At 36.9% G+C, this 13326-nt stretch overlaps 1 protein-coding gene across 1 annotated transcript in view; it reads left to right on the forward strand.

Annotated features, from left to right (window-relative positions):
* ORC4 (origin recognition complex subunit 4) overlaps positions 1–7215 on the forward strand; it is a 70389-nt gene extending 63174 nt beyond the window's left edge. The window contains exons 10-13 of the mRNA XM_007934945.2: positions 3410–3518; positions 4469–4564; positions 4649–4716; positions 7027–7215. Coding sequence (XP_007933136.1) covers positions 3410–3518; positions 4469–4564; positions 4649–4716; positions 7027–7215 — 462 coding nt within the window. The remainder of the gene's footprint in view (positions 1–3409; positions 3519–4468; positions 4565–4648; positions 4717–7026) is intronic.
* The last annotated feature ends 6111 nt before the right edge of the window (positions 7216–13326 follow it).

The following is a 13326-nucleotide window of genomic DNA, read 5'->3' on the forward strand; positions in this document are numbered from 1 at the left end:
TATAACACTGGGGCTGACTGCTCTTCTTTCCGGGTTCCTGGCTTTTATCCCCTTTCTCCTGCTCTTCTGGCCTGCTACTCTGGGCGGGCCTGAGTTGCCTCTCCTCACCTAATCTCTTCGGCTGATTGCTGTTCTCTCTGGCTTCCTGGCTTTTAATTCCCTTTCTCTTGTTCTTCCCGCTTGCTACTTTGGGCGTCCCTGAGTTGTCTCTCCTCACCTGTAACCCTGGGGCTGACTGACAAGAAACCATAAGAGATCTACATAAATGGAAGAACATACCATGATCGTGGACAGGAATATTGAACAGTGTGAAAATATTTATTCTACCAAAAGCAATCTGTACATTCAATGCAATCCCAGTCCAGATCCCATCAACATTTTTAAGGATATGGAAAAACCAATCACTAACTTTGTTTGGAAAGAAAAGAGACCTGAGATAAGCAAAGCACTATTGAAGAAGAGGGAGCTCTTGTAGTGTAGTGCCTAAGGCAGTTGACTGCTAACCAGAAGGCTGGTGCTTCAAACCCATCAGCCAATCCCCAGAAGGAAGATGGGGTAATCTACTTCCATAGTGATACTGCCTCGGAAACCCAAGGAGGGTTCGCTGAGTCAGGTCTGACTCGAGGACACATAACAACAATATTGAAGAAGAACAAAGAAGGAGGTCTCACACTGCCAGATCTCAAAACCTACTATATAGCTACAGTAGTCAAAACTGCCTGGTACTGGTACAATGACAGACACATAGACCAATGGAATAGAATTGAGAACCCAGAAATAGAGCCATTGACCTATGGTCATCTGGTCTCTGACAAAGGGCCAAAATCCATTACATAGGGAAGAGAATGTTTCTTTAATGAATGGTGCTGGCAAAACTGGATATCCATTGGCAGAAAAATGAAACAATATCTGTACCTTACACCGTACACAAAAACTAACTGCAGATGGATCAGACTTAAATGGGAAACCTAAAACTATAGAGTTCCTCAAGAAAAAATAGGGGCAAATTTAGGCGCTCTAATATATGGCATAAACAGACTATCAAGCATAACCCAAAATACACATACAGCAGAAGTAAACTAGATGAATAGGACCTTCTCAAAATTAAATTTTTATGTGTTTCCAAAGACTTCTCCAAAAGAGTCAAAAGAGAACCTACAGATTGGGAAAGAGTATTTGGCAATGACATGTCTGAAAAGGGACTATTTATAGAAAACTCCAACACCTCAATAACAAAAAGAGAAATAATCCAATTAAAAAATGGGCCAAAGACATGAATAGACACTTGACCAAGGAGGATATTCAGGCTGCCAACAAACATGAAGAAATGCTCACAATCATTAGTCATTAGAGAGATGCAAATCAAAACAACAAGGAGATACCATCTTGCCCCAGCACTAGCAGCAAAGTTCAGTAAGACAGAAAATAACAAATGCCGGTGAGGATGCGGAGAGATGGGGATTCTTCCTACACTGCTGGTGGGACTGTAAACTGATACAACCACTGAGGAAAGCAGTATGGTGATTCCGTAAAAAGTTGGAAATAGAAATACCATTTGATCCAGCCATTCCCTTACTAGGTATACATTCTTAAAAAGTGAGAGCCATGACAAGAACAGACATGCGCACACCCGCTTTCGTGAGTAGTGACTTGGATCTTAAAAGCTTGCAAGCAACCATCTAGATGCAACAATGGGTCTTTCCTCATCCAGAGCAAAGAAGAATGAAGAAAACCAAAGATTCATAGAAACAGTTAGTCTAAAGGACTGGTACACCATGCGATCCACAGCCTATATGACTATGAAACCAGAACTAGATGGTGCCCTGCTACCACTGTCAACCACTTGGAGGGGGATCTATGTAGGAGATTCTGGATAGAGAGGGAGAACAATGTGGAAGAAAACTCAAAATCATTAAAATTTAAAAAAAAATGTGACCAGGTTTGCTGGTCTGATAGAGCCTGGTGGAACCACTGAGACTATGGCTCCTACCTGCTCTTCAGGTCTGGAATTGAACCCACACCTGGGGCTTCCATACAACAAAAGACAGGCATATGAATTGAACATTTACCTGAGGTAGATACACTGCTTGGAGAGAACAATCATGGGATAAAGAAGGGCTGTTTATGCACAGGAGACAGCTCAGGGGGCAGGTGTGCATGGAGGGTGGACACAGGGAAGAGGTAACTGTGGGGAGGAAGTGGGATGGGAGAGCTGTTGCTTTGGGGTAAATTGTAGTCAATGTCATGAAACAACATGTGTTTGAACTGTTGTATGGAAGGTGAATTTGCTCTGTAAATTTTCACACAAATCACAATTTAAAAAATGAAAAAAGAACTAGAATATTACTAGCACTCCAAAAATTCCTGTTTTTGGAATAACCCCTAAAGCTAATTACTCTGCTGCTGTTGCAAAAATACACTCACCCCCCACCCAACATGACAGTCTTGTGCTGATTTCCCAAGTCTTTGTGAATATTATTTGAACGTGATGGTGGCAATAAGCAGATAAATGCAGTCTTTTTGCAAAGGATGCTCGAAGAGCTATCCGTTTTGCTCTTATATTAATAAGCCTCCCCCTTCATCCTGAAATTGTTAATTCCAGTAAAACTTGAAATATCACTGCCAAGTACTGTTTATCAGTACTGTTAATAGGAGAAACTGCTTCACTTGTAAAATACAGGGTAGATGCCCTTTCCTAATTTTGCTTCCTGATTACAGTCCCTTAATAACTTGGTCATGTTCCCTTCCTACTTCTTTGTGAGATTATCTCCTTTTATCTGTTTAGCCTGGAAGGAAGAATATATTAGAATATTAAAATCACTTTTCATCGAATCAGTTCTAACCCATGGGATCTCCATGAGAGTAGAACTGTATTCCATAGGGTTTTCAATAGCTGGTGTTTTACAAGTAGATTGCCAGAGCCTCCTTCTGAGGCACCTCTAGGGGGACTTGAGCCACCAGCCTTTAGGTTCGCAGCAGAAGGCATCATTGTAGCACTCAGGGACTCCATTAGCATATTAGAAGTTAGTTACTACCCCAGTGGATTTTTCTACAAAGCATAGATCTGCCTTTTTTGTTGGTCTCTGGGGCTTTGATTATTGTTTTACTTCTCTTTAGTCTCTTCTCCTTGCCCTACTCCCTCTTAAATGTTTTGTTGTTGTTTTTGAGGAATTATAAATAAAATATGCAAGTGGAGAGTACAATTAGAAATTTTTAATATTTTACTTATGGAGTCATGTGGCATATGAATTAAAATAACTGTAATAGGGCTAAAGAGGAGAATATACCTTTCTCAAACATTAATATTTACCCTCCTGTAAGAACAGACTCTTCAAATTAAGGAATTTTGCTCAGTAATATCTCCAGAATGCCAAGTAGATCATTGTTTCTCTTATGTGCATTTTCTTAGATGCTTGCTTTAAATCGTGTAACATCATCACACCCATTTATGACTGCAGCAGATCTGATGGAGGCAAGTCAGCTGTGTGACATGGACTCTAAAGCAAATATTGTACATGGTGAGAAACTTCCATCATTTTCATTGTGGATTTTATGAATTTGAACTTGGATAATGGAATAATTCTTAACATCTATTGTAATTAACATTGAGTATCGTGCTTTATATATAGGATATATTTACATCCATAATTTCATAGTCATAATTTAGCCCTTTTGCATAGGTATTGTCATTCCCATATAAAGCGAAAGAATCTTGAAGCTCTGCCTCCCTTGCCCCATTGGAAGTTGAGATAGGACCCTATTGTTAGCATAAATTGCTACACCAAATGCTACTGAAGAGTCTTTAACCATTTTTAGTTCACTGTCTCTTTTGAGAATCTGATAGCCCTTCTCTCGGGGTGGGAGGGGGGAGATGCATACACAGTTTTGGATCTTTTTCAGGGGTTTAGTTATTTTCTGAATAAATCCTACCCGTGAGCCCTATGTGATTCAAAGTGATACAGTAATTGCTGCTTATTGTTCATTGTGGGACATATGATGAGTGCTTGTGATAATATTGTTTCTAATCCTTGTAACATCCTTCTAAGTTTAGGAATACCTCTATTTTGTAGGTATGATAACTAAACTTAGGGGAGGTTAAGTAGCTTGCTTTTAAGTTTATATACAGATACTTCAGCCAAACAATAGACACTCCTATATAAGGCGAACAGTAATACCAGGGAGGGACACGCTCCAAAGAACAATCAGCTACCTGAGATCAAAAGGGCAGCATTTGCCCAGGATAGGAAAGAAGGATGAATGGCAGCTGTAGGCAGAGGGAGGAAGTGGGGAAAAATGCTGTTACACTGTGGGGGTTGCAAGCAATGTAATGAAACAAAATGTGTATGAAGTATTGAATGGAAAACCAATTTAAAACTTTCACCATATCATACTATTTTGAGGGTATTTTTTCAGTGTTATGTATCACTAAGTAAACTACAACTCATAGTTTGTTTCCCTTTTACTGTAGGTTTGTCAGTCTTGGAAATTTGTCTTATAATAGCAATGAAACATTTAAATGATATCTATGAAGAGGAGCCTTTTAATTTTCAAATGGTCTATAATGGTGAGATGAGACTGCAGTAGTTTTTTTCTGACTTCCCCTACTACTTATTTGTAGGTACTAATGTTCTCATTGCTTTCTACCCAGAATTTCAGAAGTTTGTTCAAAGGAAGGCTCATTCTATTTATAATTTTGAGAAACCTGTTGTCATGAAGGTAAGACTGGTTCTTTCTCCCTTGCACACATATAATTTTACTTCCTATTTTATAGCATAGTGGCTAAGACACTTGCCTGCTAACCAGACGGCTGGTGGTTCAAACCCACCAGCCACTCCTCGGAAGGAAGGTTGGGCAATCCTACTTCCGTAGTGATAACTGCCTTGGAAACCCAAGGAGGGGTCGCTATGAGTCGGGGCCGACTCGACGGCACATAACAACAACAACATTTTATATAGCGATGTTTCTCTTTGACTAATTTTTAAAATTTACTTATGTATCGTAGGATTTTTTTTTCTCTTCAAAGTCATTTACCTAAAAATGTTTTAATGGCTTTAAAGAAACAACCAGTTCTGTTTTACAGTTTGTGAAGGTATACTGCCATCTGCTGTCTATTCCTAGCATTTGCATCCTGAAAAAGAATTGTTTCATTACAGTCTCAAACATGCTGTTGTAATCCTATACTTTTCCAATACAAAGATTGGCTTTATAATGTTAGACAGGAGCCATTAAGAAACTAAAGGACAAAACCTCATTAGCTTGTAGAATATACAGAGAGTTTTACTTGGCTTGTGTTGGTAGAGGGAGTAAGACATGAGTTTTAAAAACTCTAGGTCACCACTGTACACTGGGAATATAATGTGAGTCAAATAATGTAATTTTAATAGCCACAAAACAAGGAAAAAATAGATTTATAATTCACTTAACCCAATATATAAAAACTATTCTACTATATAATCAATAATAGGAAATTACTAAATATCTTGCATTCTTTTTCTTTTATATTAAGTCTGAAATTTGGTGTGTGTTTTATACTTACAGCACATCTTAATTCACTAAATATGCATTGGAAATACTGGATCTTTATATTTAAACTCCAGAAAATTTATAGCTGAAAAAGTAGATTTACATTCCTGTATTATTTCAAACATAAAATTTCCTGTCGTCTCAGATTTTAAATTTAGTAAGAGACAAATTTAAAATTGAGTCCCTCAGTCACACCGCATTCAGGTACTCAATAGCCGTGTGTGCGGCCAGTGGTTATCAGACAGCCCAATTCTAGAGGATTTTATATGGGGAGAAAACATTTTTTTTTTCCCCAAAAAAAGCAGCAGACACCATTGTCTTTTGGCAGCCCTTCTAGGCTATAGTAATCAAAATTTTACTTCTTTGAACAAGAGAAAAATGAATACACAGCATTGCCATTTCATCAAAGCAACAGGAAAGCATACTGGAGAGACATTTTCCCTCACTGTGTAGATCTGTTAGAGAGTCATAGTTTGTGGGAGTTGTAAGAGTAGAAAGGGTTAGTTAAGCATTTATAATTTTATAAATAATCAACAGTTACTAATTTCTACATTTTAAACAAGAAAGCATTGTTACTTAGAAATATTTTAAATCTAAATTTTATTAAACCCAACACCTTAAGCCTCCAGAGTTTTCTCATGTTTCACAGATGACTGGTCTGACCTATTTCTGTTTTCATCAGAAAAATACTTTGATACATAAAGAACATACTCCAATGCTATTTTCCACAGAGAAGCTGTAATCATAGAAAGATCAGGAATCTATTTGAGTATTTTAATACTTAATGGCTAATTTAGTATTTTTTTTCATATCTAAATAATATGCCTTAATAATAATCAAGTTTAGAAAAGATACACTACATGAATAAAAAAGGATGAGAGGAAGCAGGAAAGAGCCCTATAAAGTAAGCAAGATGCAAGGAGGAGACTTGTTGATAGGTTGTGGCAGTCTCAGCCAGGCTCCTTAAAGGAACCGGAGCCTATCCCCTCCCTCTCCTGCATCCTACTGAATAATTTTCTTTCATGATTAACTGAAGAGGCCTCGTGTGTTCCTAGGGTTTTTTCCTGCTTCTCTGTTTGTTAAGCCTATTAAAACTTTACAGAGACTTACTAAGGTAGACAAAATGTAAATGCAAATTTGAATAACCTAGATACTTGGTCAAAAAGTCTGGTTTTACTAGATTTCTTAAGTTTTTATGGAGAACTGGAAATCCTTCATTAACTGAAGTACTAGCAGGAAATAAGATATAAAGTAAGCTTAGGAATAAAAGCCATATTGTACATAAGGCTCATTCTGGTTACATTCAATAATGCAGGGATTTTATATAAAGTTTTTATGATATTGATGAGTGTTGTTTTTGAATCCTCAAGATTTCTTATAAGAATTTCATTTCCTGGAACTCTGTACAACTTGACTGACCAATCAATACCCTAACTCTTCTCTGGGTTAACTTTTTTACTTTTCCTCTCCTGTTCAACCTAAACTATTTCTTTGATCTTTCAGGCTTTTGAACACCTACAACAACTAGAATTAATAAAGCCTATGGAAAGAACTTCAGTAAATGCACAGAGAGAGTACCAACTGATGAAACTTCTTTTGGATAACACTCAAATTATGAATGCTCTACAGAAATACCCCAACTGTCCTACAGATGTTAGGCAGTGGGCAACATCCTCACTAAGCTGGTTATGAGTATTAACCATTGACTGCAGTGTTGGAGTTTCAGGCATACTTCTCTAAAGAACTAAAAGCTGTTACTGTCTTTTGAAGAAATACGTTACTACATTATCTTGTATTTATAAACATGTATTTTTGTACTTACAGGAGACTTGTACATGTAGCATCTTGGCTGTGGCTTGCCTTTGAATATAAGCACTGTTAAATGATTTATAATTCTAGTGATTGATTTAGATTATGTTGTAAGTAGCAGCTCAAAAGAATAAAATTAGAGATTAGACCATATGCTTATTTAAATATTCTGAAGTATTTATGTGATATATTGGAAGAGTTCGTTTATCCTAGCAACCAGAGCAATAAACAATGTGTAATGATTAATCTTTGCCCAGTAGGAAGTGCTATATTTTTTTTCTGTACACACAGAAATTTTGGATTCTATTTTGGATTCTATTCTACACCTAGGAGCTCTGGTAGCATAGTGCCTAAGGCACTTGACTGCTAACCAGAAGGCTGGCGGTTCAAACCCACCAGCCACTCCTCGGAAGGAAGGTTGGGCAATCTTACTTCCATAGTGATACTGCCTTGGAAACCCAAGGAGGGGTCGCTATGAGTCGGGGCCGACTCGACGGCAAATAACAACAACAACAACAACATTCTACACCTAGGTCTGCTGGTTCAGGGGACTGACCAGTTTGGCCAGAGGATTGTTCACATCTAAGAGGACCACCAAGGAGTTTGAGTATTTTCTTCTAGACTCATCAGAATGTGGTCTTCTTACCATCTGCATCAGAGTCCCTTGTAGGAATATTTTTAAATGCAGATTCTTGGACCTACCCCTTAGGGTGAAAAAATCAGTTTTTTCAACAAGCATTTGAGGAAATTCTAAGGAGCTCTGGTGGTGTAGTGGTTAAGGCATTTGACTGACAGTTCAAACCCAGCAGCTGCTTCATGGGAAAAAGATAAGGTATTCTGCTTCTGTAAAGGTTTATAGTCTTGGAAACCCTCTGGGCAGTTCTACTCCGTACTAAAAAGGGTCGCTATGAGCTGGAATCAAATCAATGGCAGTGGTAGGTTAGGAAATTCCTGGAAAACCACCACCACAAATAATGAGTTATGTTTGTAGTGTTAACTGAATCTATATTTTTATAAAACAGTAAATTCCTAAGGACTGTGGAAATGTTAGTGGAAGCACTGCCTTATAAATAAGAGATCCATGAACTAACAAACACTGGTGTATGTTTAAGAGGAAATGGATTACTGCCATTGAGTCCATTCTGACTCACACCAACCTTGGCTGTAAGCAGAATGCCAGACCTTTCTTCTAGTGCACTGATCGGTAGCCTTGAACTGATAACCTTTAGGTTGTCTAGGTGCAAACCTTTTGTGCCACCCAGGGACCTAAGTACAATACATGTCTGTATCCTAAAAGGGGTGGGGGGAGGGGTGGTAATGTTCCCTTTCCCATACTGTCCAGAACAAAGCAGCAAAAATGTACAAAATACTTGGAACAAACTTCCTCCTATTTAAATCATTTAAAACCAAAACTTGAAAATCCCTAGTGAAAACTACAGATAATGTAACTTGCGAATATGGCTTAAAGATATTTTCTACATTCATTCACTAAAAAGAATGTAGACTTTTAACAGCAAAACAAAACGTATGATAAGCCCCTTCCCTAGGTCATCAAATTGATAAACGTGGGGAACAGTGTTACAGGATTCAGTACTTAAGTGTTCCCTTCAGATGGCCCACCAAAAATAGGATATTATATTTAAAGCAAAAAAAAAAAGACCTACCAGAGTTACATTCACATGCATGTAAAAGGCTCTGAGGAATTATTAAAACCTATTTGGTCTAAACTTAGTTATCTATCATTATGATGCTATTTCCTGAAAAATCAGATGCAGAATATGTGATGGAATTCAGGCTCTTCTGTGACAATGCTATGCAGATTCCACCATGGCTGCCTTTTAAATTGGTATAAGGCAACACAGGTTCTTTCAAACCAGCATAACCCAAATGCTGCAGCCTCATCCTTCACCCTTACCCCAAGAAAACTGAGATTGAATTGGTGTGAACTGCAAGCCTTCCCACGTAGTTTCCTTGAAAGTCACAGGATAAAGCCATTAAATACTTAAATGAACTTTAGCTTCCCTGATGTACTAATTACCCTATGTCATACCAGAATACAAACCATTTGGTAAACCAGATACATACATACTTAGGGAGTGTACTCTATGTCTTTGATGATGATGGTATTTGCTGAGCCATATTCCTCTGTTATTCCCATGTAAAAAGACAACTAATGCCAGCTAACCATTGGCTTCCTACAACTGCCACTACCAACATACACGTCAGTGGGAATACAATCTGTTTAAATAACTAAGGAGGAAAGTACCACAACAAACTTCCCTTCTTTGACCATGATCGCCATTCTTGCAAATCTCAACATGTAAGCCTGGGATGTACAAAGCTACTATGCTCTTTAAGAAGAACATACAGCTAAAGAAAAACTGCATATGCAAGTCATACCGTATTCTTTTTTTTTTTTATTTAACTTGGGGGTGGAATGGGGATAGCATACATTTTATTTGTACAATATTTAACAATCACTTATCTGAGGTGGGGCTTTATGGGTTTTTTAGCTTTTCATTAAATACTTGCAGAAAAACAGCAAGTACGATTTGACAGTAGTACAACAACCTGTGCCCAAAACACTGACAAGAAATACAGAGTAAAGCTAAAATAATTGCTTACCATTATCTCGAGAGGTAACAAGTAGGATATGGGTTGAAACGGCATAAAAAATGTACTGCTGGTTGAATATCTGAGGTAAATGATTTTCAATCAAATGCTACTTGTATCATTTTGCCCATAAATTGGTAAATAATTTTATGCACATTATACCAAATGTTCCAAAAAAGTAATTTTTAAAAAAGGTAAAAAAGAGAAACTGGAAAATATCTGTGGCAAAGCTTACTCCCGTCCCCCGCCCCCCCCACCCGAACAGTAATCAGTTCCACTAAACTACCTATCATCCAGCCAGGGTTTTCTTCCTACCACCTGCATTTTACTTAAATGTAGATGTTACTAGGGGTAAGGAAAGGGAGAGAGATTCTTTTAAAATTTCATGATACGATTTTTTAAATTCCAAGGTGTTGGTTTTTTATTCCTGATTGTATTTTCAAAATGTCACCATGAAAGATAATGCAAGTTCACAGGACCAAAAATTTTGAGGCACAGTCTCTGTTCTGGAATTCGTAAGGTACCTGTAATACACATCCAAACAAGAATCACACATCACATGCTAAAAACTTCTAGCATCTAAAATACATACAAGAGCTGTGGCAGGGCATAGACTTCGAATAAAGCCAAACACTGGTTAATCCATCAGTCCTATGGCAGTTGATCATAAAGCAATCCTCACATGGAGATCTGAGCAAGGTAAAGAGTAATAAGTTAGAGCAGCAGTCGTGATGGGTGTCAGAAAGGCAAGATACAAGACTAATCATGAGGAGCACCATACACATGAGGAAAAATTACTGGGGTCTCAGTTACCCCAAACAAAGAAGCCAAGGTTTTTCGCATTCTTTGATCTTTCCTTTTTCCAGTATCCCTACCTCAAACTTTTGTTAACTTGCCCACTCTGCACTGACTGTAAACCAAACACTAAAATGCCCTGCAAAAGAAAGTTTTAACAAGACTAGGTATCAGGACAGGTAGTCACTGGAACATTTCTTATTTTACTGCTTATAAAAAGTATTTTTCTATTAACATAGTTCTCAAAAGGATACAAGTTTTAAAACTGGTTAGCTAGAGTTAAGTACAATACCCAGGATTTCTAAAAAAAACTTTCTAACACGAAAACATTTCATATAGTGAATAATTGGTTTTATAAAATTCACTGCTAGAGCTCACATAAGCCAAACATATTCATCATATCCCTTGTTTCTGTTTTATTATTTTTTTTAACTTTAAAAAGGAGGGTTAAATGTTTATAACATATAGAAATTAGTCTTCAGGAGATAAACACTTTTCATGTATACACATTTCTCAATATGTTCTCTTCTTGATTTGTTTCAAAATGGAAGCAAAAACAAACCAAGAATTTGAGAGACCAAGTACTTTTTTGGAATAGAGAGCAGAACTCAACATTGAAATGGGAATTCTTAGGAATACAGTGAACCTTGTGTACATATGTGACCAAGAGCACAAATAGTTGTGTATGGTGTGTGGCACACAGACAACAATGCTATTACCCTTCTTTCCCTCCCTGCTTAGAGTCTGTTGACCTATGTCTTATTATAAATAATATAATTTATTATTCCCAGAGATTAAGTGCATATGTAAAATGTAGTGTGTACTGTGTGTAATATAACCATTTGAAGATAACATTCACAGTAAGGCTCCTGATTTAAAAAACAAAAAAGACCCAATGCCGTCAAGTCGATCTTGATAGTGACATGTAAAAAATTATTTTATAAAATTAATGTATGGATTTAGAAGTTACCTGACAAAAGTACACAGCATAATACTGGCTGTTTGTTGGTGAGTAATCTTGAGTTTCAGGAAATTAATGATTTACTTTGGCCTATATAAATTTGAAGAAGAATCCAATTATATTCTAATGCAATATTGTTTTCAAAAGCTCTTTGGACCTACCGACCAGCAATTCCATTTTCTCAGCAAGGAAAAGGCAGAAACTATCCTAAATTAGTATCAGAGTTAGTTGTAAAAGCAATTTTGGGGAGGAGGCTAGGCTTTGTTGTCTCTATCAACACTGGTAACCTCTAAATGTCATTGCATAAGTTTAACTGTTATCCCTGATTTGTTTTAAAGCAGTAACATCTGAAATCTGTGCTTAAACTCAAAACCTTTATCCTAGAATAATTCTTTACATATCACAGACATCAAATATTACTCTGACAAGATGGCACCAAGCAGAAGTATAGTGATAAATTACAAGTCTCAAAGCAGAGAGTGAGGAATTCTGGGTAATGACACTTCCTGAGGTGATCCTAAAACAGTGATAAAGAATGTCCCACACACTGTTTGGTGAAAAGAAATGCACTACATTTTTACATATATAAATAGGAAAAAATCTATTTTAAAAGAATAAAAATGAAGAGCTTTCCAGTGTCACAGCTCACTTAAAAAATTTTAAATCATGCTTTAAATTTCCAAATATTCCCCAAACACAGCACACCTAAAAAAATATATACTTAGGTAAGTATGACATATTTTGGGAACTGGATATAAGGTGAAGTTTTAAAACATGGCAAGAAGGGAGAAATGACACCTTTTTTTTTTTTTCATTTTAAAAAACAGCACTTTTTCCTTAAATTACAAGCTAGCACAAGAAAAGCTAAAACACTGCTTTACGAATAGCCACTTACAGTTGGCACTAAGCATAGCTTACCTTTTTTCTTAAATAACACAGTGAATTTTTAATACCTTGTTACAAAACATGGATCGATTTATTATTCAAATTTTAGTGTTTTCAATTTTATAATTTAGCAACCGTGGAACTGAGGTATACCTTGTTGAGGGAGGTTAAAGTAATGCTTGGAAGCCTCTTTACTGTACCCCACTTTGATGACTGTTTATGTACACAGAACAGCAGCACACTAAACATTCACAAGCTGTGTCATATTGGCATTACAATAGTCATTTATAGAAACACAACAGCAAATGCAATAAAAACAAGTTACCCTTTTTAAAATCTGAAATGAAAAGTTTTTGATTTTTGTTTTTTTTTTTAAAAAAGTTCATTTAAGGAATTAGTGTCTTCTGACAGACATTAAGAAATCTGATGTCAGTTTTCAAACTCTCTATTAGCCAGGTCCAAAGACCCTTATGATTTGGAGAGGGCCACATTCTTCATGTACACTTTCAAAAGTTTCTTTATGGAGTTTGCAACTTTTCTCTCAGTCTCACGTCCTTCACGTCTGTGCTGTAGGCAATGCAGTAAGTCTCCCAGAGCCACATCTTTCAATGAGGGTCTTCTGACATTTCCAAGAGACATCCTACTGATTTCACACAGAAAATCCAACTGTAAGCAGTTTCATTAGCTCAGTAGCTCCAGTTCAGAGTCTTGTTTCTCAGTGTGTGCTGACGGTGCAACTA

Source organism: Orycteropus afer, unplaced genomic scaffold (genome assembly GCF_000298275.1).
Source record: "Orycteropus afer afer isolate SDZICR_OR568_19922 unplaced genomic scaffold, OryAfe1.0 scaffold00023, whole genome shotgun sequence".
NCBI classification, from domain to species: Eukaryota; Metazoa; Chordata; class Mammalia; order Tubulidentata; family Orycteropodidae; genus Orycteropus; species Orycteropus afer.